This window comes from Zingiber officinale, chromosome 4A, assembly GCF_018446385.1.
Source record: "Zingiber officinale cultivar Zhangliang chromosome 4A, Zo_v1.1, whole genome shotgun sequence".
Classification (NCBI taxonomy): Eukaryota; Viridiplantae; Streptophyta; class Magnoliopsida; order Zingiberales; family Zingiberaceae; genus Zingiber; species Zingiber officinale.
In genome coordinates this window covers 65985937-66009421 of record NC_055992.1, presented here as the reverse complement: position 1 = coordinate 66009421, position 23485 = coordinate 65985937, and the positions used below count along the sequence as shown (strand labels likewise).

At 35.1% G+C, this 23485-nt stretch overlaps 1 protein-coding gene across 1 annotated transcript in view; it reads right to left on the bottom strand.

The window, feature by feature from the left end:
* The window catches only part of LOC121969965 (maspardin-like), a 32219-nt gene extending 18233 nt beyond the window's left edge, over positions 1-13986 (bottom strand). The window contains exons 1-3 of the mRNA XM_042520313.1: positions 13633-13986; positions 12242-12367; positions 9123-9221 (exon numbers count right to left, since the gene is read on the bottom strand). Of these exons, the coding sequence (XP_042376247.1) occupies positions 9123-9221; positions 12242-12367; positions 13633-13707 (300 nt within the window). The 5' untranslated portion in view covers positions 13708-13986. The remainder of the gene's footprint in view (positions 1-9122; positions 9222-12241; positions 12368-13632) is intronic.
* Between the last annotated feature and the right edge of the window lie 9499 nt (positions 13987-23485).

Genomic DNA, 23485 nt, shown 5'->3' with positions numbered 1-23485 from the left:
GCGTACTTATAACTTAAATTCTTGTTAAAAGGATTTCTCGACCTCCATAAGCATTCTAGAAAGGAGATCTTTAATAAGAATCTACATATTTTTACTTAATTTGAGCCTTGTTGTATAATTAGGTTAAGTGTTTTAGATATTAAGTTTGCTCTTGTATATTTAGAATTGATTAAAGAAACTGGTTCTTAGTTAAGTTAATACTTAACTTAACTAAGAAATATTCTTGTTAATTTTATTTCCGCTATATGCTTGATTGTTTGTCGGTTTGAATTGCTAAACTATAAATTCTCCAACGTAGACAAAGTCTTATAAATTGGTATCAGAGCAAGTTAAGCTTAGTTAAGTGTTAAGTGCATGTATAAGTTGGATAAGGAGAATCCTACCTAATGCGTCTAAGTGAAACCAGCTGAAGCTAGAGTTATCAAACAAGCCAACACATGGCAAGGCGGGCGGACCGGCTCGTGGCAGATTGGCCATTTGGCGAGGTAGGGTGGGTTGACCAGTCATCTTGGCGGATTGAAAAATTCTCAACTCAACTCAAGGTGGGTTGCGGGTTAGGCAGTCCAACTCACGTGCACACCGAAAAAATAAAAATATATAGAAAAGATTAAAATCTAGTTAATCTAAATCCAACCAAATATGCTTGAATGAGAAATTTATTTTCCCTTACATATCTTTCTTTTTAAGTTACTCTTGAATCTCTGCCACTGGATTTGGAAATCTAGTTATATTGATTATCCAATTTATATACGAGTTGGTTCTAGAAGGTGAAAATTTGCGAAGCATTTGTTGTTTTATTTTAGCTTTTTATTATAAATGTTCACTCACTATATTATTTTTATCTAACTTAAACTTTTTTCCCATGATTTCTCCTAATTTTTGTACTATTTAATTTGTTTCTAATACCTCCTAAATCATAATTTCATGATAACTCGCCTATAATTTTTTTTTCCTCAACCCACACATCAATTCAAGCCTGCCACAAGCCAACCCAGGTTGACCTGCCTAAACCCACCTTTAAATGGGTTGACAGAATTTCAACCCAACACACTTAAATTGTTTAATGGGGCGAGCTAACCCAGCAGACTCAACACAAATTGACGACTATAGCTAAAGCTAACTTACCCAATTTTAAATCAGTTAAACCAAGGTTTTTATTAAGTTTGTTTGAGTGTATCGGTTTTTTTATTAGATTTGTCTAAGACATGTGGCTATCGAAAGTAGTGCGAGTCTCGTCACAGCCTGAAAGCTGATTTAAAAAATACTCATTTGACTAACCCAAAGCAAAATTTGAATTTAACCTATGATCAAATTTGTGTTTTTAAGTTGGGTCAAACCCTAATTAAAATTTTCCAAAAAAAACTAATCCAAGCCTATCCTGAACTAAACCCTAACCTCAAATCAATCCTAACCCAAACCTACCCTATCCTAGACCTAAGAACAAACACTTGTTTGCTACTTACCCAAGATTTATCAAAATCTTGGAGAATTTTTCTATCTTTAATGGCTTTGTAGGAAGGTTACAACACAACCCATCCTCTTTTTAATAGCGAAAACTTTTCGTATAGGAAGGGAAGGATGAAATATATTATTTAATGAATCAAGTTGAAAGTTGGAAAATCATCAAAGATAGAGTCAACTTGCGGTAGATGGTGAGCTACTCGGATTCGAGTCATGGACTAATAGTGTCAATAAAACAGTCCAAGTAAATGCAAGAACAACTATAACCATTTAGTGTGGTCTAACTCAAGAGCAACTTGAGAAAGTTGGACCATTTAATAACGGTAAGGAGCTGTGGAGAAACTAAGTGAAATCAATAAAGAACCAGAGAAAGTCTCAATTATACAACTCTCATGGCCAAGTCAGACTCCGATGACTCAACCATCAAAATTCAACATGAACCACGAACCAAGAGATGTTCTCCACACTTAAACTCAAGGAAATGGAGGCAATGTGTTTCAAAAACAACGGCAAGCTAAAGGTACTCGGGTCAGCTAACATTATTAATAATTCAAGTTTATTTATTTAAAAAGTTCTTTATGTTGATTATTTAAAATTTAATTTACTTAGGATAAGTCAACTATGTGATATAGGTTATAAAATATAATTGCTTTCAAATAAATGTGTTATTAAGCCTATTAAGGAACCATATTCAACTTTATTAGGAATTAGGAAAACAATATATACACCATTAACCTACCTTCTTTCTCACTCAAGTGTTTTACCGCACAACAAGAGAAACTTGGCTATGGTATAGGAGAGTAGGTCATACACATCTAAGACACATTTTGAAAATGAGTAGAAATGGCTTAGTTAGATGCTTATCGTGTTAACTAATTGTGATAACTTAATTTATGATGCATGTCAAAAAGGTTTTCAAACAAGATCTAATCTCAAACCAACTAACTCAAATGTAACCACTTAGACCGGTGCCTTGCGCTTAGGCCGCCTAGGCGGGGACTAGGCGTGAATTCCTCGGTATTAAAATAATTTACATAATAACTCATATATTATAACTCCAACACAATAAAATCAATAAGTTCAAAATTACACAACTAATAAAATATCATTAAACACAAACTTACTATCATCGGGCACAAACTTAATATCAAATTTATTCTACTTCTTCTTCTCCATAATTTTCAACAACTTGTTCTTCATCGGACACAAACTCAATATCATCATTATGATCTTCCTCTTCTTCTTCGGATGCAAAATCATTCTCGTGAAGTTTTCTCACTCTAGAGCTTCTTCGGAGTTATAGATTTTCATCTGCTTCACTTGCTTCATCAACCATTTGTCATGTGAGCCCAGAACCTAGTTCAACTTCATCATCTTCTCCACTGTCCACAATCTAACCTTGTGCATTTGAAGGATCTTTTGCAAAAAAGACATCGACATTCCTTTCTTTTTCTCGTTTTTGTTTGTTTAACAATCTAGTATTAAATTGGACAAATACTAGATTGTTCAATCGGTTGACATCCAACCTATTTCTTTTCTTTGTATGAATCTAAAAAAAGAGACAAAGTAAATATAATAGTTAGTAACATGAATATAAAACTTTAAAAATTAATACTTACTTTAATTAAAGACTTAAAGTTTAAAGCTTACTCCTTCAAATGCACTCCAATTTCTTTCACACCCAGATGAACTTGCAGTCAATGAAAGTATTCTCAATGTCACTCTTAGTAAGTTGGGTGTGTGAGCACCGTATGTACTCCACCATACACATGGATTAAATATATCATCATTTTTTTCACATGCTTTTGCTGCTAGTATTTTTCCAAATAACCCAGTCTTGTCTCAGTATTTTGTCAATTCCTTGTTAATAATTATATCCTGTAGATCAACTCATTAGCATGCAAATTTCCATACATTCAAAAGTCCCCATTGCAACCTTCTCAAAAAGAGCAATAGAACTATCTTTATAGTAAAAATAGGGATTCAACAAAACTACAGTGGTATGTAATGATGTATCAAGTCTATCCTTCATTTTTCACTCAATAATCACTATGATAGGCTGATAATTTGATTCCACATTGTTTAGGGCCACCTTGATGTCTTCTTCAGCTTGAAGAAGCTCCCCATATAGAAACTCCATCGATGACTTTCTATCTCCATCTACCAATCAAAGAACTTTTACTAAAGGTATAAATATTTTCAAACAAAGTGTCACACCATTCCAAAAACTCATGCTCATCACAGTAAAGTAAGCCAATTTTCCTTTGTTTGTTTTCGACCATTTATATTTCTCCCACATATCACTTGTAAACATGGCCATTAAACTAGATTTCTTTTCAATCAAACTTTGCAATGTGAGGAAATTTGATGTAAATCTAGTAACTTCTGGACAGACTGTCTCTCTTCTTTGTGAAACTTCACATCAATGACAAAGGCATATGGTGAGCATAAATGAAGATGGTAAAAGACTTGACTTGCTCAATAACCTTTTTATATCATGGAAGCTTGCCAATACTTTCAAGCATGAGATTAACGGTGTGAGTTGCACATAAACTCCAAAAGATCCCAAGTCACTTTTCTCTCATCAATTTAGCTACAACTATATTATTAGTGGCATTGTCTGTTACAATCTGAACAATATTCGGAGTCCCTATTTGTTCAACACACTTATCAACATACTCAAAAATAAGTTTAGTTGTATGTGCCTCGTCTGAAGACTCCTTAGACTCTAAAAATATAGTACCCAGCTTGCAATTAACACACATATTTAAGATGCTTCTTTTTCTATCACTCCATACATCTGTCATGATTGAGTATCATTCTTTGCCCATTCTTCTTTATGTTTCTTTAGCAGTTGCTTTGTTCTTTCAACTCCGGCTTTCAACAGTGGCTCCCTAAGTTGATATTGAGTTGGAAGCTTGAATCCTGATCCAAATTGACCCACTTCCTCCATTAGTTGCTTGAAGCTATCATTATCAACAACATTGAATGAGATTCCACTTTCATAAATCTATCCCCCAACATATTATTGAACTTGTTGAGTTCTCTCTTTGAAAAGAGTCTCATTTATATTTTTTTGGTGAAGCACTTTACTCCCACTAGAGACTGCATTTTCTAGAGCAATTGTCGATGCATATCTATCCATGGGCCTAAGTAGAAGAGATTTTTTAATTCCATCTATCCCTTCAATTTCATTACCTTCTTCTTCGTCTAGAGAAATAGTCACCACTACTCTGCAACTTTGTTCTTCTATTATTTTGTTCTTCTTTCTATTCCTCCCTTCTAAAATAATTTATTTACACTTATTTTTATCTTCTTGAGATGTTTTTCGACAACTAGATACATTTCCAAGTATATTTGCTATGTGCTTCTTGATCATATACTCTCCCGATATCATTTTTTTCACACAACTTGCATTTAATTTTGTCGAGTTTCTTAGGATCAATCAACATTCCAAACTCCCATCCAATGTCATTTGATGTTCTCCTAAGAATCCTGGATTCAGATTGTGACAAATGTCGTCAAAGATGGATTGCTGCCATTGTAATTGTGATAACTTGAAAATTGATTTAAAAATAAATTTATAGGATATAAATCAGTAAAAAAATATTAATATATATCAGTAAAAAAATATTATCAGAATATAAATGTAATTTATATGAATTAAATAATTAATAAAATTTATTATATTTTTTTAATATTTTAAATATAAAATTATGAATATAAATATGATTTATATGAATTAATAAGGTTTGTTAGAATTTTTTTAATTTTAAATATAAAATATCATAATATAAATTAATTAATAATATTTATTAGAATTTTTAAATTTGAAAGATAATATTATTAGAATATAAATAACTTAATAAAATTTATAAAAAGATTTTAATTTTAAATATTTTTATATATAATTTATTGGGATATTTTAATTTGGGTGTATAAAAGTCCATTCAAATTACGCTATTTAAGTGAGGAATTATTTAATTAAATAAATAATATATAAATTAAACAAATAATAAATAAATTCTAAAAAAATCGCATGCTAAATGCGACACATGACGTGGCACGACGACGACAACGTGAGGCACCGAGCGCGTTCCTAGACGCGTCTAGGTCGCCGAACGAGTCACTGGAAGCTTCTGGCAACTTGTCCAGTGACCCCAGACGAGTCCCACGACGCCAGAAGTGTGGCGGGGGGTAAAAAAAATTGCTTAAAAATATAAAATAAATTTAAAAACTTACAGCTCTTCCGGAGGAGGCAAGAGGCAGTTCGGGGCAGTCAAAACGGTGAGATCAAATAGGGTTCAGTCGTTTAGGGCTTTAAATTGAAAAAAATAATAAAAATAAAAAAATTCCTAAATTCCGCGACGACGCCAGCGTCGCCTAAGCAGCTAGGCTGCCTAGGTTTGACGCCTAGCACCTTTCCGGTGCGGGTGCCGGCCACCGAGCGTCGAGGCGACCGCCTAGGATGCATTTTAGAACACTGCCACTTGCATATCAAAAAGAATACAGATAGACCTATTTGAAAGTAATAAAGTTAAGTCATTAAATGGAAGTCAATACTATTTAATAATTGTAGATGAATTTTCTAGATATAAGGATGAAACATTAGAAATACTTATACAATTTATTAAACAAGTAGAAAACGGAAAGGATACTAATCTTAAGAAAATTAGAAGTGGCCACGGAGGAGAATTCGATAACCATAGATTTAGTAAATTTTATGCAAATAATGAATATAAACATGAATTTTCATGCGAATCCCCAATAAAATGGTATAGTTAAACATTAAAATCAAACTTTAATTGAAGTAGTTAGAACCATGTTAAATGAATTCACATTACATATTTATTTTTGGGCAAAAGCTATTAATACTGCATGTTATGTCCAAAATAGCATTCAACCTAGGTCAATCCTTAATTAGTCAGAGTAGTAAAAAACAACATTATGTTACTTTGTCCACTATCGAAGCTGAGTATATTGCAACGGATGGATGTGTAGCTCAATTATTATGGATGATGCATATATTAAAAGATTATGGGTTTGAGAATAAAAAAGTTCCAAGTGTTAATAGACAACATTAGCTTAATTAACTTGACTAAAAACTCAGTACATCATTTTAGGACTAAACATATAGAAGTTAACATCATTTTATTAGAAGTTGTCGTTGCCTAGTTAGGGCAACGACAAGTCATAAATTTAATTCCCCAATTCATGTCTGAAGACATGATTACACTAGGGATGAGGCAAGGAGTGCAATGATCTTGGTTTGAAGTGTTTCTAGTAGGACCATGTATATGTTGAAGGGTGTAGGACCGAAAAGCGTAATAGAGGGGGGTGAATATTGCTCGTTTGAAAACCTTTTTTTTCTTTATATAAAGACAATCATAGATAGAGATATGCAACCAAAAACTAAACCTTACTCTTCGATCATTAGTCATGTTGTACCAATTAAGATTTTATTCAATTGTTGCAAGCAAATTGCAAATAATGTAGGATCCACTTTTTCTTCAAAATTTGGCACCTCAATTCGAACTTTCTTTATGATATCTCCTACAACATTGTAATAATTGTTCTGTCTCAAGGAATCCTCTAGCCCACTCAGAAAAAGGTTGTGGTTGTTAAAGTGTTTGGACCCTTCTTAAATTAGGTTGTTTGCTTGAGATGTTTCTTCTTGTTGTCCTCAGGCTTGATCGCTTTTAGATTTAAGAAATCAAGCTTCAACATCATTTAGACCAATTGGCATGCCATCAAGTTATTCCATCATGCGAATGAGTATCTTATCTCGTTGACTATAGTCAACTTTCCTCTAAAACTCCTCTGGATCTTGTAGACATGTTAGCTTAGACTTGATACCAAATACGAGGCAGCATAAGAAGAGAGCTTGATTGTTTGAAGGTTTAGTGGAGGGAAATCTGAAATTGGGATAAAGAAGCATAGAAAAGTTATAGAAACTTAGGCATCACATATAAGGATCCTAGGCATCACACTAGGGGGATTGCATTACGCAATCTAGAAAAATTGTTTAAAACTCACTTTTTATATCATATTCCAGCAATACAACATATTTATACTACTAGATGGACTCTTTAACATAGAAAACATAAAGGACTCTTAAAAGACTCTTAATTGATGCTTCTGTTTCCCAAACATTGAAAATTAAAGAGCATTGGAATTGCTAAAAAAATTGTTGGGAAATGCTGGATTTTATAGTTTACTCTTCACCTTTTAATCTTTGACTTTTCTTAGAATTGCTACCAAATATGCTCATCATTTTCTAAAGTATGCCAAATTAAAAGTTAAGCTTTGTGATCTTATTTCTGAGTTTATAAATTTTGAGAAGAGAAAGCTATCTGTCTCCATCAACTACCTAGGCAAATTTTAAAAGGGCTGCGTGGCGACCATATACAATTGCACATGGCATATGTGATATTCATGTGCAATTAAAATAATCATATTTTGTTCATTTAAACTAATTAAATTCAACCAATGTGAAACTCTAATTACCTGATTTGGCAGTTTGTAGCTTGTAAGTTTTAGTTTTTTACAATCAATAAATACTTTACAGATAAATATAAATAATTTAGTATTGAATACATATGTTCCAGCATATGCCTCCGCATTTGTTTTAAAAGTTCAATTCATAATAGCACAAACAAATTATTATTTAAAGATTTGTATCTTTTTTCTAGTAAGATTTGTCAACTAAGGGGCACAAATTTATCTCATCTAGCTCATCCAACATTGATCTTTTATATTAGTTCCCATTCTTATTATCTTTGTGGATGTACGTCTCTCATGATAAGGTTGCAAGACATCACTTAAGAACTAGTAATCCCCTTCATATTATCTTTATGGTCCTTTGCTTTCCCTTTTGAAGTAGAGTTGAAGTCCAACACATGACTGAAGTTCAGTTAGTTGCAAAAAACCATCATTTTATGCAACTATAATCTAACTGATGTCAATGGACCCTCTTGATTTATCCACATCCATCTTATAAAGTGGTTAAAGATAGTCATAAACATGGGATACCATTAATATCATGTAATATGCCAAGAGATACTATATTATCAAATGGCTAATCACTCATAGAACATGAAGATGAAGGAAAAGAGGAATTTTCAGCAAGCTGTTCAAATTAAATTATCAATTATAACACCCAAAACAAGTGAAGAAATACTAGTCTGAAATCTCTTCTTTTCCATTCTTTTCAGGAAATCTTCCACAATTCCTTCAGTCTTCCTTGCAAGGGATCCTTCATAACTCTGAATTGGCAGCATCACATTTGGATTGTTTATCTAGTGCTCTGGTCACCTATAACTTGATTCTAATATCTATACTTCCAAGTAGTACCTGAACTGTATCTATGATTTGAGTTTCAAAGTGATCTTTCACAAAAACCAAACCTACATGCTTTTGTTTCAGAAAATAGAATCCAACTTCAAATCTTATCCTAAAGAACCCAATAATTATAATCCCACTGACCTTTTCAGTAGGTATTTAGCTACATGAAAATCATTGCAGCTTTGGAAATGAATCTACAACAAGAGCTATAGTTATAAAATTATGACCAGAAAAGTTTTTTAAACTGAAGGCAGAAAAGGTATAAAACAGAATAATTAAACAAGGAAGGTGAAAATAATTCATATGCATAAACATACATGATAGATACTAAGCGTATCCAGGAATTTCTCAAATGAATGAACCCATGCAACATGATTCCAAACGCGTGGTATATCAACAGAAATCACTCGATAACCCTGCAAAGAATAAATAGTTATAGCTCAAAGTGCTAACTAGTTTATGCATCTAAATTTCATAAAAAGGTAATAGTAGATTAGAACCAAAGGAAGAATAACTTTCTTACAAGACAATGAAAACCAATCCATTAACCATGTTTGGGAAGCAATCCAAGAAAATTGTTAAAAGGGCAGCCCCATGCACGAATCTCCCATCAATGTGGGGTCCAAGGATATTGTTGCAATACTAATTTTTATAGTATCTTTTCTTGTTGGAGTTTCAGCCTCAAAATAGAACACTCAAATTTCAATCTCAAGTTAGAATGGTGCATATTCAATACGATGCATGGTTTAAAATTTTGAGTCGTGTCGGAGTTTCAATTTATGAATCAAACGATACAATTTTGATATCGTATCTGTCATGCCTATACGATTTTGATATTTTTTAAAATAAAAAATATATTAATTAAAAAATATTATTATAATATTTGATTACTATTAATACTTCCTGTTAGATTAAATTAATATTTTAAAAATTAAGATTGAGTAAATATTAATTTAGAATTAATTAAAGTCTAGACATAATAATTAAGATCAATTAGATTCAAATTAATTGAATTTAATTTATTTTAATCAATTTAAAGAGGACATTTTTTTCTTATGTATTTAAGGAGGAAAGGAATAAGAAAAAAAATTACTAAGGAATTTTTTCATGTGTTTAAGGATGGAAGGAATAAAAAAATTAAAGTATGGGAAAGAAAGAAAAATAATTAAAAGGGGAAAGAATTAACCATTAAAAAAAATAAAAAATTAACAGTTAAAAAAAAACCCAACGACCAAAAAAATTAGCAATTAATTTTTTTTAAAAAAAAAGCATCCTTACATAGTCACTGCAGTCGTGGGCTCATGCAAGGCCTCTGCGTGGCCTCAGGGCTCACACAAGGCATCCATGAGGCCTGTCTAGCCTCACACGAGGTGTATGCAAGGCCTTGCGCGAGGCCGCAGAACCTCGCGTTGGGTGTGCCGATATTGACATTGTGTAAATCAGCGACCAAAACGATATGTTTTGCTCGTGCTGTTTAGTATGACACAAAATTTTAAATCATGATATGATGCAATGACGATGTCGGGTACACTAAATTTAAAGTTATAATCCCCTTCTACTAGCATATTTACCTCCAAATTAAAGGTTATACAATTATAAAGTTAATTGAACTAAAATTTTAGAGTAATAAAGTACAAAAATATAGTATCTAACTAATAATAGTTTACAAAATCATCTGATATCAAAATGGATTGAACCAAGTTAGATCAGTATCAACAATGGCTAATTCAATCTTAATCTTGTTACCAATTTTTTCCAATAAATAGGCATCATCTCATGATGGTTAAAAAAACTACAAATTCAAAGCTAGAAATTAGTTGCATTATATTTGAATATTCATTTGAATCAATTGAAATTTTGTGTTGCTTTCATTTGCATTTCCTTTTCTCCTCTCCTTTATTTTTAGTGTTTCATCTTCTCCCAATGATGTTGCAAACGAAATCGAAGATGAGACAAGAATCTTCCTTTCTCGACCAACACATTCTTTTGTGTCTCTCCTCTTCCCCGTCACTTCCCTCTCTTTTTTTGGTGGTTTATCTCCTCCACATCATTGGCAAACAAAATCAAAATATGGCCCATGGAAATGAGCTTTCATATCTCAACTAGTTTCAAGTGGTACCGGCTGAGATAACTCTATTCATCGGTTAAGACAAACTCTATTAGTCGATTATCGAAACTTTGCTTGGAATGACATACAGACACAGTATATGCATCGGTTGGCAAATACAATAATATGATTTTACCATGCAAACTAATACCAATTATCACTTGATATCATAAAACTACAGCATATTAGAACTCAATATTTTGAAGCAAAATATTTTTATGAGAGCAAAATGGAATTCAACGAGATGGCATGATAGAACAAGAAGTGAATGCCTGAATAATTTTGTAGGTGAAATCCTGATACAAGTGTGTCATAAATATTGCTAAACTAAGTCTTTTTATTTGAAGGCACATTATGATAGGCATCAACAATGACCAATTCAATCTTAATGTTGTTACCAATTTTTTCCAATAAATAGGCATCATCTCATGATGGTTAAAAAAACTAGAAATTAAAAGCTAGAAATTAGTTGCATTATATTTGAATATTCACTTGAATCAATTGAAATTTTGTGTTGCTTCCATTTGCATTTCCTTTTCTCCTCTCCTTTCTTTTTAGTGTTTCATCTTCTCCCAATGATGTTGCAAACGGAATCGAAGATGAGAAGAGAATCTTCCTTTCTCAACCAACACATTCTTTTGTGTCTCTCCTTTTCCCCGTCACTTCCCTCTCTTTTTTTATTGGTTTATCTCCTCCGCATCATTGGCGAATAGAATCAAAATATGGCCCATGGAAATGAGCTTTCATATCCCAACTAGTTTATAGTGGTACCGGCTAAGATAACTCAATTAATCAATTAAGACAAACTCTATTAATCGGTTATCGAAATTTTGCTTGGCATGACATACAGACACAGTATATGCATCGGTTGGCAAATACAATGATATGATTTTACCATGCAAACTAATACCAATTATCACTTGATATCATAAAACTACAGCATATTAGAACTCAATATTTTGAAGCAAAATATTTTTATGAGAGCCAAATGGAATCCAACGAGATGGCATGATAGAACAAGAAGTGAATGCCTGAATAATTTTGTAGGTGAAATCCTGATACAAGAGTGTCATAAATATTGCTAAACTAAGTCTTTTTATTTGAAGGCACATTATGATAGCAATCTTATTCTGAAAAATTCTTGTATTTTAGTAAAAGGGGAAATATATTTTCACATAATTTAAAGAATATATGAAGATCTACCTCGACATCTCAATAAAATAAAATTTGACGTATTGGAACTATATTCACACATCTAACTTTGCAATCATAGCAAAACAAAGGGACTAAATAACATCAATACAAGGAAAAAAGGTTGAAAAAAATGACCTTTTTGGAAACGGACAGGATCTGTTTGTAATATACATCTGCAGTTCCCGCAATTCCAGGGATGCAAATAAGAGGGGGTACTGATTTGGGACCAAAGTCATAGTATTTCCATTGCTTGTCACCAATCTGCATAAAAAGTGGGGGAAAACAAACTAATAGCATATAATAGGCATTGCAATTTGAGGGAAAAGAAGATGAATTTATGATAGTCAGCTTCTGTAAAAATATGGCAATCTAATGAACACTACTAACATCCAGTCTCACAATTATTTTAAATTAAGAAAATTATTACAATTTTTAATCAGATAAGATTCTTGAGGTAAAACAAAATATATTAACATGATTTATTGAAGCAATACCAACGCACACAAATAATAAGGTTTCAATTAAAAACTCAACTACATGTTAAAAGGAAAGTCTATTGCAATTTTAGACAAATATATATTGTTAACATGATTTATTGAAGCAATACCAACACACACAAATAATAAGGTTTCGATTAAAAACTCAACTACACGTTAAAAGAAATGTCTATTGCAATTTTAGACAAATAGGATCCTTGAGGTAAAACAAAATAAAAATTAACATGATTTATTGAAGCAATACCAAAGCATGCAAATACTCAGGTTTTGATTTAAAACAAGACTACATGTTAAAAGAAATGTCTATCTTTAAAATATCATGTCATTGGCCTAATTGGTGTAAAGTTCTACAACATAATCTCTAGATGTATAAATTAATGTTTGTCTTGTGTTAATGGAATTCAAGTCTTCCCCTCCGAATCTACCAAAAAAGAAATCTTGGATATTTTTAAGGTAGCCATAAAAGGTAAGAAAGCTGACCTATGAAAAAAAAACACCTTTTGTTTCATAAATATTTCAACATTAAAGGGAGAGATCAGCTAACTCCAGCATTATTCTGATAACGATCAAAATTTCCAAGATCTGACATTTTCAGCAATACCAATAGGTACATGATCAACAAGATGACAATTATGAAGAAGATCACGTCTAATTGGCTAATTGCAGATACAGTAGAATCAAGGATGGACCGTCTCGGAATAAGGCAATACCACCTAGCATTTTCAGGAATTGAAGAGCCCACTGCTCAGTTACGGAGTAACCCTACAGTTGCCGCTTGAAATAAAGCCATTAGCTTATGCGAAGATTTGGGATAACTTGTGAGCTTTGACAATCCAAAGACGCACAAACTAATAAGTTTATATTGAATCAAACGGGTGATCGCAAAAATATTAACCAAAAAAATAAGAGCCAATGAATTTTCAAAGGAAGGAATCCAAAATAGTAATGTCAAAGCAAAGATTCAAATTTTTTCGCCGCAAAATGTCAAATCAAAGATAAGAATTACGAAGGGGGATCGACGGATCATACGGAGATCTTATGGAGAGGCACTTGCGACTTGAAGTAGACGTAATCTCCCGGCGCCTGCGAGACGCCTGTCTTCATTCTGACGATAGATGCGTCGCCTTGGTCTTGGTATTTCACCAACCTTTCAGAAAATCGTCATACTGATACTATATGCAACAAAAAGGATTTGAGGGAGGCGGAGACATGTCGCCTGTAAGCTGAGATGGAAAGAGGAAGAGACAGCGGTGGTACAGCCAAGGATCAGCCGGAACGAGAGAATTCCTGGGTCAAATAATTAATATACCAATTAAATATCTGGTGAATAGCGAGCTGATGGCTCACTTTTTTTTTTCTCCGACTAATTCTGGGTGATCGTTTGGAATATATTTTCCCAGTAAATCTTAAAATCCTCGCAGCAGACGACTCAGACCAACATTTTATAAAATGTATTTTATAAAATTCTTAAAAGAGCATTTACTTTTAATTTATCTCACTCCTATAATTTTTATCAAATTTACCTTTCTAAATTTGCTACACTTTTTCCACGTATCACAAAACATAGCTAGGCACTTGGGTTATCCAAGCAACTGGTATAATAATTTTAAGCTGAAATTTAAAAAAAAATGGTATAATAATTTTAAGCTGAAATCACAATCTTTTTATTTGACAATCACGCTACACCAAGATCTTGGTCCGCCACTTCACCATATTTCCTTACTTTCATATTTCATCATCTTCCTTTCCATCTAATTCTGCTAATTCCCCGTTGTTGTCCTTCCTTGCCTTCTAAAATAACAAAGCGTACGAGTTATCACCAAAATCAACTATAGTGATGGAGGGAGGATTGGTCTGAGTGAAGATGTGGCCTCCTGTTGTCAAACAAAGAAATCTTCAGCATTCACCCACTCATATTTTTTGGAAGAACAATAGGACTCATGATACTCTACTCTCCATATTAATTTACACTTCTTTCTTAATCATCCATCTTATTGATTCTCATGAGTCATGAGAATAGGACATTGAATTTATGATGACCAGTAGCGGTCTCATGGTTGATCAATGATATCATTGTTAAATTATGATTTCTTTGGGCTCATCTAACATGAGAATTACAATTGATTACTCTATAGTTTCTTTTCAAGTAGGAAATCAATTGGTAGTAAAGGAATATCTTATTACCTAACTCTCCACCTATCTTGATCGTTAGCTATCTTGTTAGAACTAGTAGTTTTGATACTCAATGCATTAGAGGGCGCATTGGCTCATAGTTAGCCTAAAGGATACTAATGACTCAACTCTTAGATGATCACAAGGACAGGTAGTTTGGTTCAAGATGACTTGAAAAATATTGGAGGTAATGGAGATTGTGAACTAGAGGGTTAGAGGCCCGAATTGAGTAGTGAACTTAGACCTCACGAAAAACTTGATGAATTTGATGGTGTTAGTTAGAGCCCTAGAGCCAATCATTTGATGATTGTTGTATGGACTCATTGTATCATATTCTTCTATATATAAATAAAGACATTTGTTTTGGTTATTATACTTACTTGTATTGGTGTCAAATAACTAAGTATAATAGCGTCCTTGAGTAGAAGGTTCTTACCTATATCAATCGATTGGTTGAATCGATAGTGAGATGATATAGGGAACACTACTCTTAATCATTCCTAGTCAAGTATTAACATTCAGGGACAATGTTAATGCGACGAGACTAGCATGTAGGTCAACTCGATGACTTGATCTCACAAGTCATGGATATGGAGATATCAAGTTGACACATGAGTATGCATTGGAGAATGTATACTGAATGACCCGTTATGAGAAAGTATCATGGATTGTTATATGAGTATCATATACTTTCTCATGTGGCTATTAGTATGACTACTAGTCCTTGGGCCTGAAGTCATCATGGTTCCCTACATAAGAAGTTACGTACTTTGGCTTCGTCAAACGTCACCCGTAACTGGGTGGACTATAAAGGCGATTACTGGGTATGTAACAAATTATGCGGAGGAATGTGAGTGATGTAGATGGGATCTATCCCTCCTATATGGCGGGAGTGACATCGATATTCTTGATAGAGTGAGACCACGAAGTGCATGGCTATGCCCAAATGAGTCAATATGAGATATTTAGCTCATTTGATTGAGTGAGTCTATTTGGAGTTCAAGATTTAGATTGATTAGAGGATGACACGGTCTATGTCTCACATTGATCAATCTAGATATCAAGGATAGAAGGACAATGTCATATATTGTGAAGAGTCACAATTAATAGTCACAAGGTGATGTTGGATCTCAACATTCTTGTAACTTGGGTAGTAATGATGTGTTGCTAGATACCGCTCATTACTTATGCTCCTAAATGAGTTTAGGAGCATTGCCAACGTTACAAGAATCTATAGGATCACACACAAAGAACAATTAGATGAACATTAGGTTCATTTGATGAACCTAAAGGATTAGGTTCATCTGATGAAACAAATTGGATTAAGAGTAATCCAACAGTGGTATCAGAGCCACGTGCGAAGCTCGTACGAGTTTTAATTTGAATTTTATGAAATTCTACAGATCTGTAAGTTTCTGTATTTTTATGATTTTTATTGATTTTATGGGTAATTTTCTCGTAGAAGCGAAGTACAAGTGCTTAGACACTTGTAGGCTTCGACTACCGAGAAGATATTTCTGAAACGGCAAGGTTTCGCCCCAAATCCTTTTGGGACAGCGGACTAAGGCACTGTAGGATCGCTTAGGAACACTTGCGATGGTTATATCGCGGGTAGGGGCTCTGCCCCTGACCCCGCAAGGGGCTTCGTTCCGCGATTACTGTAACGACCCAATTTTCCCTATTTCAAGTTCTAAAAGTCCATAAAAATATTTGGAAATACTTTTAAAATATTCTAGAGATTTTTAAAAATTTTTAGAGTATTTTTTACGTAATTTTTGGAGTTCGTTTGGTATTTTTACCCAGAGGAAGAAGTTTTAAAAATAAAATAAAATAAAATAAAATAAAAGAAAAATAAGTTTGTAGAAGCTGGGGTTCGACCCCACAACTTCAGACCCAATCAAAACCGGCCCAACCAGCTGAGCTACACGATTTTGTTAACCTTATATGGTGAGAATTAAGTTTATAGCATAGTTAATGATTAGTGAATTAATTGGAAAAATGCGCAGGAATTGAAGCCGAGACCTCTTGTTTCGGTTAAAAACATGTTAACCAGCTGTGCCAGCGAGTTTTTGTTAATTAAGGAAAGAACGGATTATATTTAAGGTATAGTTTTGATTAAACCCGAATATAAGAAAGGGGATTAGGTTTTGGATTTTCAGAAAATCAACAATTTCTCTCAAAATTCTTCTTCTCACGCGACGGCGCCGATTCCTGCTCGGGCGAAACCGCAGCACCTCCTAGGGCTCTCTCTTCGGCGCCGGCGAAGGGCTTTTTCCGGCGGGTCTTCAACCGTGTGCGACCACCATCGTCGAGGAGGATCGGTGGGTGCAAGAAGAAGCCGAAGATCAAGCTCCTCCGAACCCTAGAATTCTTCCCGTCGGCTATGAGTTCAAGGAACCGAAGTGAGTTGCTTCTCACCTGCAGTAGGAGTAGTTCCGAGCTTTGATTTGTTTTCATGGCTTTCGGATTTTAGGTTGTAGAGATTTTGGTTTTATGCTTACTGTCGTGAGTTAGATTTCTGAAGCATGTAGTAGGAGTAGTTTTGGATTTTGTTCCTTCTTGATTTCAAGTTATGTTGTAAAGTTTGTTGTCCTAAGCAATGAGCATGAAGAACAATTAGGATTCTAGGTTTCCAGTAGCAAATGGTTTACAGCAAGTTTCCCCTTTCACCGTGAACCTTACTACTGATCAAGCACATCTAATTAATAAGACAGCACCTATAAATAAACATCAAGGAATAAATCTAGTTTAATACTTGTGAACTAGATTGTCAGACTAGTTGACATGAATAAACTTAATAAATCAGTATAAATGTGAGGAATAAACTATGTTAGTATTAGGTTCCCAAGGCTAACATAAACTAGTTCAATTACTGCTTTCTATAAGTTGGTAGTGATGCTATTATATTGTTTGTTTCCCAAACTAGTTTACATCTGTTCCAATGCAATTATAGAACCAGATTTGAGTTTTGTTGGAGCTATATTCATTTTGGTTGTGCTATATGAGTTTTTGGACAGAAATGGCAGCTTATAATCTCACTCGTTTTAAGTGTCTTATCAGGTTTTATCATATTCGGATTTGATACTGTGCTTGTTTATTGAAGATTTCCATGTGTGCAAGATTAATCTTATTGGAGAGGTTCTTATGTTGTGGAATTGGCTCCTGTTGGTTTCAGATTTTTGTATCAAACAACTAGTTTTCTTTGTGTAGCAGTAGGTGTGCACAATTAATGAAGCATGAGCAGATTTTTAGTTGCATTTAGTTCATAGAATTCTTGTTGATTAGAATAAATTGTCATACGAACAACCTCTAATTTCCAGAAAGCAGTTTGTTTCTGTTTAATTACAGTTGGTATATCTTGAGCATGCAATTATTAGTTTCTTTGCTATTACATAAGCATGAGTTTCTGTCTTTAAGAACTATAAGCAAGAAAGACTAAGGTCTAGACTTGATTTCAATTCCAGAAGATTGAATATCAAAAGCGCACACAAGGTGTTTGCTTAATGCCAAATAAGGGCAAGTATAAAGAAGTTATAGTTAAAAAGAAAGTATTTTACTTTTTAATGGCATGTACCGGACACGAGGTCCAGGACACAAGGTCCATAGGGTGGGCTCCTAGATCGCCCCTAGGCACAAGATCGCTTAGAAGTACCTTAGTAGTTTCAGGATTAGCTACCTCGACTCTTATTAAGGATGCGCGCAAATTGGTACAATGTCGGGCCCAAAAGAAGTTTATTATTATTTTGAAGTATTAAAGTATAAGTTTTGAAACAAATGAAACAAGCTTCAAATATGTTTAGAATTAGAAAGTTTAGTTTCTTGTTGTTTGAAGCATTCAGTAGTAGTTTTATTTGTTTCTTGCTATTAGATTATTCAGCATGTTTAGTTTTATTTGCTTTCAGCATGCTGTTATAGTTTTATTCTTATGAGCATGTTTAGCTTTACATGTTTAGTAGTTTTACATGTTTAGTAGCTTTACATGTTTAGTAGCTTTACATGTTTAGTATGCTTCTCTTATTGGTTTATGAGCATATTTAGCTATACAATGATTAGCATTTCAGTTAGCATGATTTCCTTTGCTATATATGAGCATGAGTAGTTTTATATGTTAGCATTCAGATTTAGCATGTTTTTATTTATATACATGCATATCGAGTTTTTGTGAGTAGATAGCGCTCACTAAGCTTTATGCTTATAGACTGCATTTCCTCCTACTGCAGATAAAGGGAAAGAAAAGATACAGTGAAGGAAGGCGACAAGGAGATGCAAGAGGAGTGTGTGATGTGTGGACTATGGAGGTCCTTGGGACTTAGCTAAGGAATTCATTTAGTTTAAGAATGTGATTAGTTTGATTTCTTATTAAGTTGATAAGGAAAGGATGTAGTAAGAAGTTATGTTTTCGGTTTTTCATTATCTGCATGATTTGAATTATTAAACTGCGTGGTTGTGGTTAGTTTTCATTTCTTATTAAACTGCGTGGTTGATTGAAATATATTTCCAGCCGCCTGTGGCTGAGTATATTATGCTTGTATTATGGAAACGGTTACCGGTACAGGGGAGACTCTGCCGAAATTTTTCGGTAGGGTTTTCCTAGAGATTTTTAATAAACCGGTTAAGTAGAGTTAGTAGATAAGTAACGGTCACTCTTAGAGAGTAGTAGTAGTAGTAAGAAGGATGGTCGTTACAGTTGGTATCAGAGCAACGTTCCATTCTCCAGCATCACACACACATCAGCATCAGCCTTGCCGTCTCCAAGTAAGAAAGTATTTAAATTCTTTCGTTATTCTGCTTTCCTTATTATTAACTGCAGTATAGAGTACTTGTTTTTTTTTTTTAGTACTATAGTAAGATAGAAGATTTAGTTTCCCGTTTCTTTATTCATATTTATGTATGATTAGAGGGGTTAGAGAGAGGATACCAAGTCTTTTTCCCTGCATAATTAGATGTCAAGAAGAGGACGCCCCTGTATCATTCATACTGAGGACCAAGTTCAGGAGAACGAAGAGCCCAGAACCCCTGGGCCTATTCTCCCTGAAGTTGTTGCTCAACTTCAGAGACAAGTAGCGAGCAGCAGCAAGTGATTGTCAATCTAATGGCCAATCAGAAGCTAGCTCCTCCCACTCCCCCAACCATTAATGTGGAGACCCCAGTGGTGACTGAAGTCCCATCAGTTGCCCTGGAAGTCGCCACAACATCTAGAAGACAAGAAGCATACCTCATCTAGTGGCTGAAGCTGAAACCAGAAAGCTTCTCAGGCACGACTGAGCCCTGGGATACCCAGGCTTGGTTCAAGACATTTGAGAGCACAATGGAGCTTCTTGACTGACCAGAAGTCGAGAAGGTTGATACCATTAAGTGTGCCTCTTTCTGCCTATCTGGAGATGCTTGTATGTAGTGGGAGCGAGTTAAGAGTAAGAGAGCAGTCAACCAGATGAGCTGGGTTGACTTCGAGATGGAGTTTTACGAAGAATTCTTCCGTCAACGGATCACCAATAAACATTATGAGGAGTTTATAGAATTTAGACCAGGTGACCTACCGGTAGAAGAGGCGATCAAAAGATTCAACAGGCTAGCTCGTCTTTGCCTAGAGTTAGTAAGTACAGAGAAAGAACGAGTCAGACTGATGCTCCGAAGGCTGAGACCAAAAATAGCACTTAATGTGAGTAATGAAACTCACCGATCACAGATTAGTGAAGAGCTTGTCAGCAGGGTATTGGTGAGCACTATCTGAACGGCATCAAGGCACAACAAATGCAACACAAGTCAGTCAAGATAGAAGACAAGACAGGGGGGAACAGAGAACCCAAACAAGTAATCAGAACTGGAAGGACAAAGATAACAAGAAAGACCCAAGCAGGAAGATGTTCGGGTAGTTTGTGAGTATCCAGAAGTATTTCCAGAAGGGCTACCTGGACTACCTCCCAACAGAGAAGTGGAGCCAATTTCAAAAGCTTTGTACCAAATTTCTCTAGCAGAGCTAAAAGAGTTATAAGAACAATTTCAGGAGTTACTTGACAAGGGTTTCATCCGCCCTAGTCACTCACCTTGGGGAGCTCCTGTGTTGTTTGTCAAGAAGAAGGATGGATCTATGCGAATGTGCATAGATTATAGAGCTCTGAATCAAGTGACAATTAAGAACAAGTACCCCCTTCCCAGGATCGATGACTTATTTGATCAGTTGAGAGGGGCGACAGTATTCTCAAAGATAGACCTGCGCTCTGGGTACCATCAGCTAAAAGTGAAGAAAAGAGACATACCCAGAACGGCTTTCAGGACCAGATACGGATACTACGAGTTCGTAGTCATGCCTTTTGGTGTGACTAATGCACCTGCAGTTTTCATGGACCTGATGAACAGAGTGTTCAGAGAATACCTTGACAAATTTGTCATTGTGTTCATCGACGACATTCTAATCTATTCAAGGACCCCAGAGGAGCATGACACGCACTTGAGAATAGTTCTGCAGACCCTTCAACAAAAGCAGCTCTATGCTAAATTCTTAAAGTGTGAATTCTGGTTGGAGCAGGTAGCATTTCTAGGCCATATAATTTCTAAAGAAAGTATCCAAGTGGATCCAGCCAAAATAGAAGTGGTCAATAACTGGAGTAGACCCAAAAACGCTAGGGAGATCAGAAGCTTCCTTGGTTTAGCTGGATACTACAGAAAATTTGTGAAGGACTTTTTCCAGGATAGTCTCTCCACTAACGGCCTTAACCAGGAAGAACAAGAAGTTTGAATGGTCAGATAAATGTGAGCAGAGTTTCCAAGAGCTAAAGAAGAGACTGACCAGTGCTCCCATTCTGACAGTCCCAGAAAGTGACAAGAGTTTTGACATCTACAGTGATGCTTCCAAGATGAGTCTAGGAGCTGTACTCATGCAAGAAGGAAAAATTATAGCTTATGCTTCCAAGAAAAGCTAATAAAGTAGCAGATGCACTAAGCAGAAAATTCAGTGCATTCCTGATGTCTTTGTCATCATTAGTCTTGCCACTGTAGAAGGAGTTGTCAGATTTTGGACTTGAAGTTATTTATGGGCAACTCTCCATTAACCTTACAGTCAACCCTGCTTGAGGATATACAGAGAAAGCAAAGTGAAGATCCAGATATCCAAAAGATCAAGCAAGGGATACAAGAAGGAGAAAATTCTGAATTTCGAATCTCAGACAGTGGAATTTTTTATCAGGGGAACTGCCTTTGTGTCCCCAACGATGAAGAGCTGAGGAAGAAAATCCTAGAGGAAGCTCACAGTACACCTTACTCCATACATCCGGGTTCTACCAAGATGTATCAAGACGTGAAACAGAGATTCTGGTGGTCTGGACTCAAAAGAGATGTAGCTAAATATGTCAGTACCTGTCTGACATGTCAGAGGGTCAAAGCAGAACACCAGAGATCAGGAGGAGTTCTACAGCCTCTTCCTATACCAGAGTGGAAGTGGGAAGACATATCCATGGACTTCATAACAGGTCTCCCAAGAACCACAAATGGATATGATGCGATATGGGTGATAGTGGACAGATTGACCAAGTCTGCTCATTTTCTAGCCATCAGGGTGTCTCACTCTATAGAGCAGTTGGCACAGCTGTATGTTAAAGAGGTGATCAGACTTCACGGAGTTCCTAAATCTATTGTTTTTGATAGAGATGGGTGCTTCACCTCTCACTTTTGGGAGTGTGTTCAGACTGCACTAGGCACCAAACTCAAGTTCAGCACAGATTGATGGACAGACAGAGCGAGTAAATCAGATTCTAGAAGATATGCTCAGAGCTTGTGCACTAGATTTCAAGGGAAGTTGGTGCAAGTACCTGTGCTTAGCTGAATTTGCCTACAACAACAGCTATCAGGCCACCATCAAGATGGCTCCCTATGAGGCATTGTATGGCAGGAAGTGCAGATCACCCATTTGCTGGCAAGAAGGAGGTGAAAGAAGAGAGATGGAAGTGGAACTGGGCATTCAGACAGAGCTGATAGATGAGACTACTCGGGCTATTCAGAAGATCAAACAGAGAATTGAGACTGCCCAGAGTAGACAGAAGAGTTATGCTGACACACGCCGTAGGTCACTTGAATTCCAAGTAGGGGATTCAGTTTTTTCTCAAGGTCGCTCCTATGAAGGGAGTGATGAGATTTGGCAAGAAGGCAAATTAAGTCCTCGTTATGTAGGACCTTACCTGATCACAGAAAGGATTGGGAAAGTAGCTTACAAGCTGGATTTACCACAAGGCATGTCAGCAATACACAATGTATTTCATGTCTCCATGCTAAAGAAGTGTCTCCATGACCCGAGCCAAGTGATTCAGCCTCAGTCAGTGCAGATCCAAGAGGATCTTAGTTATGAGAGCAGACCTACACAGATAGTGGACAGAGCAGTCAAGAGACTAAGAAATAAAGAAGTGCCACTAGTGAAGGTTATCTGGTAGAACCAGAAGCACGAGGAAGTCACTTGGGAGCGGGAGGACAACATGAGACAGAAATATCCAGAACTATTCTAAGTTCGAGGACGAACTTTTTATAAGGTATGGGGAATTGTAACGACCCAATTTTCCCTATTTAAAGTTCTAAAAGTCCATAAAAATATTTGGAAATACTTTTAAAATATTCTAGAGATTTTTAGAAATTTTTAGAGTATTTTTACGTAATTTTTGGAGTTCGTTTGGTATTTTTACCCAGAGGAAGAAGTTTTAAAAATAAAATAAAATAAAAGAAAAAT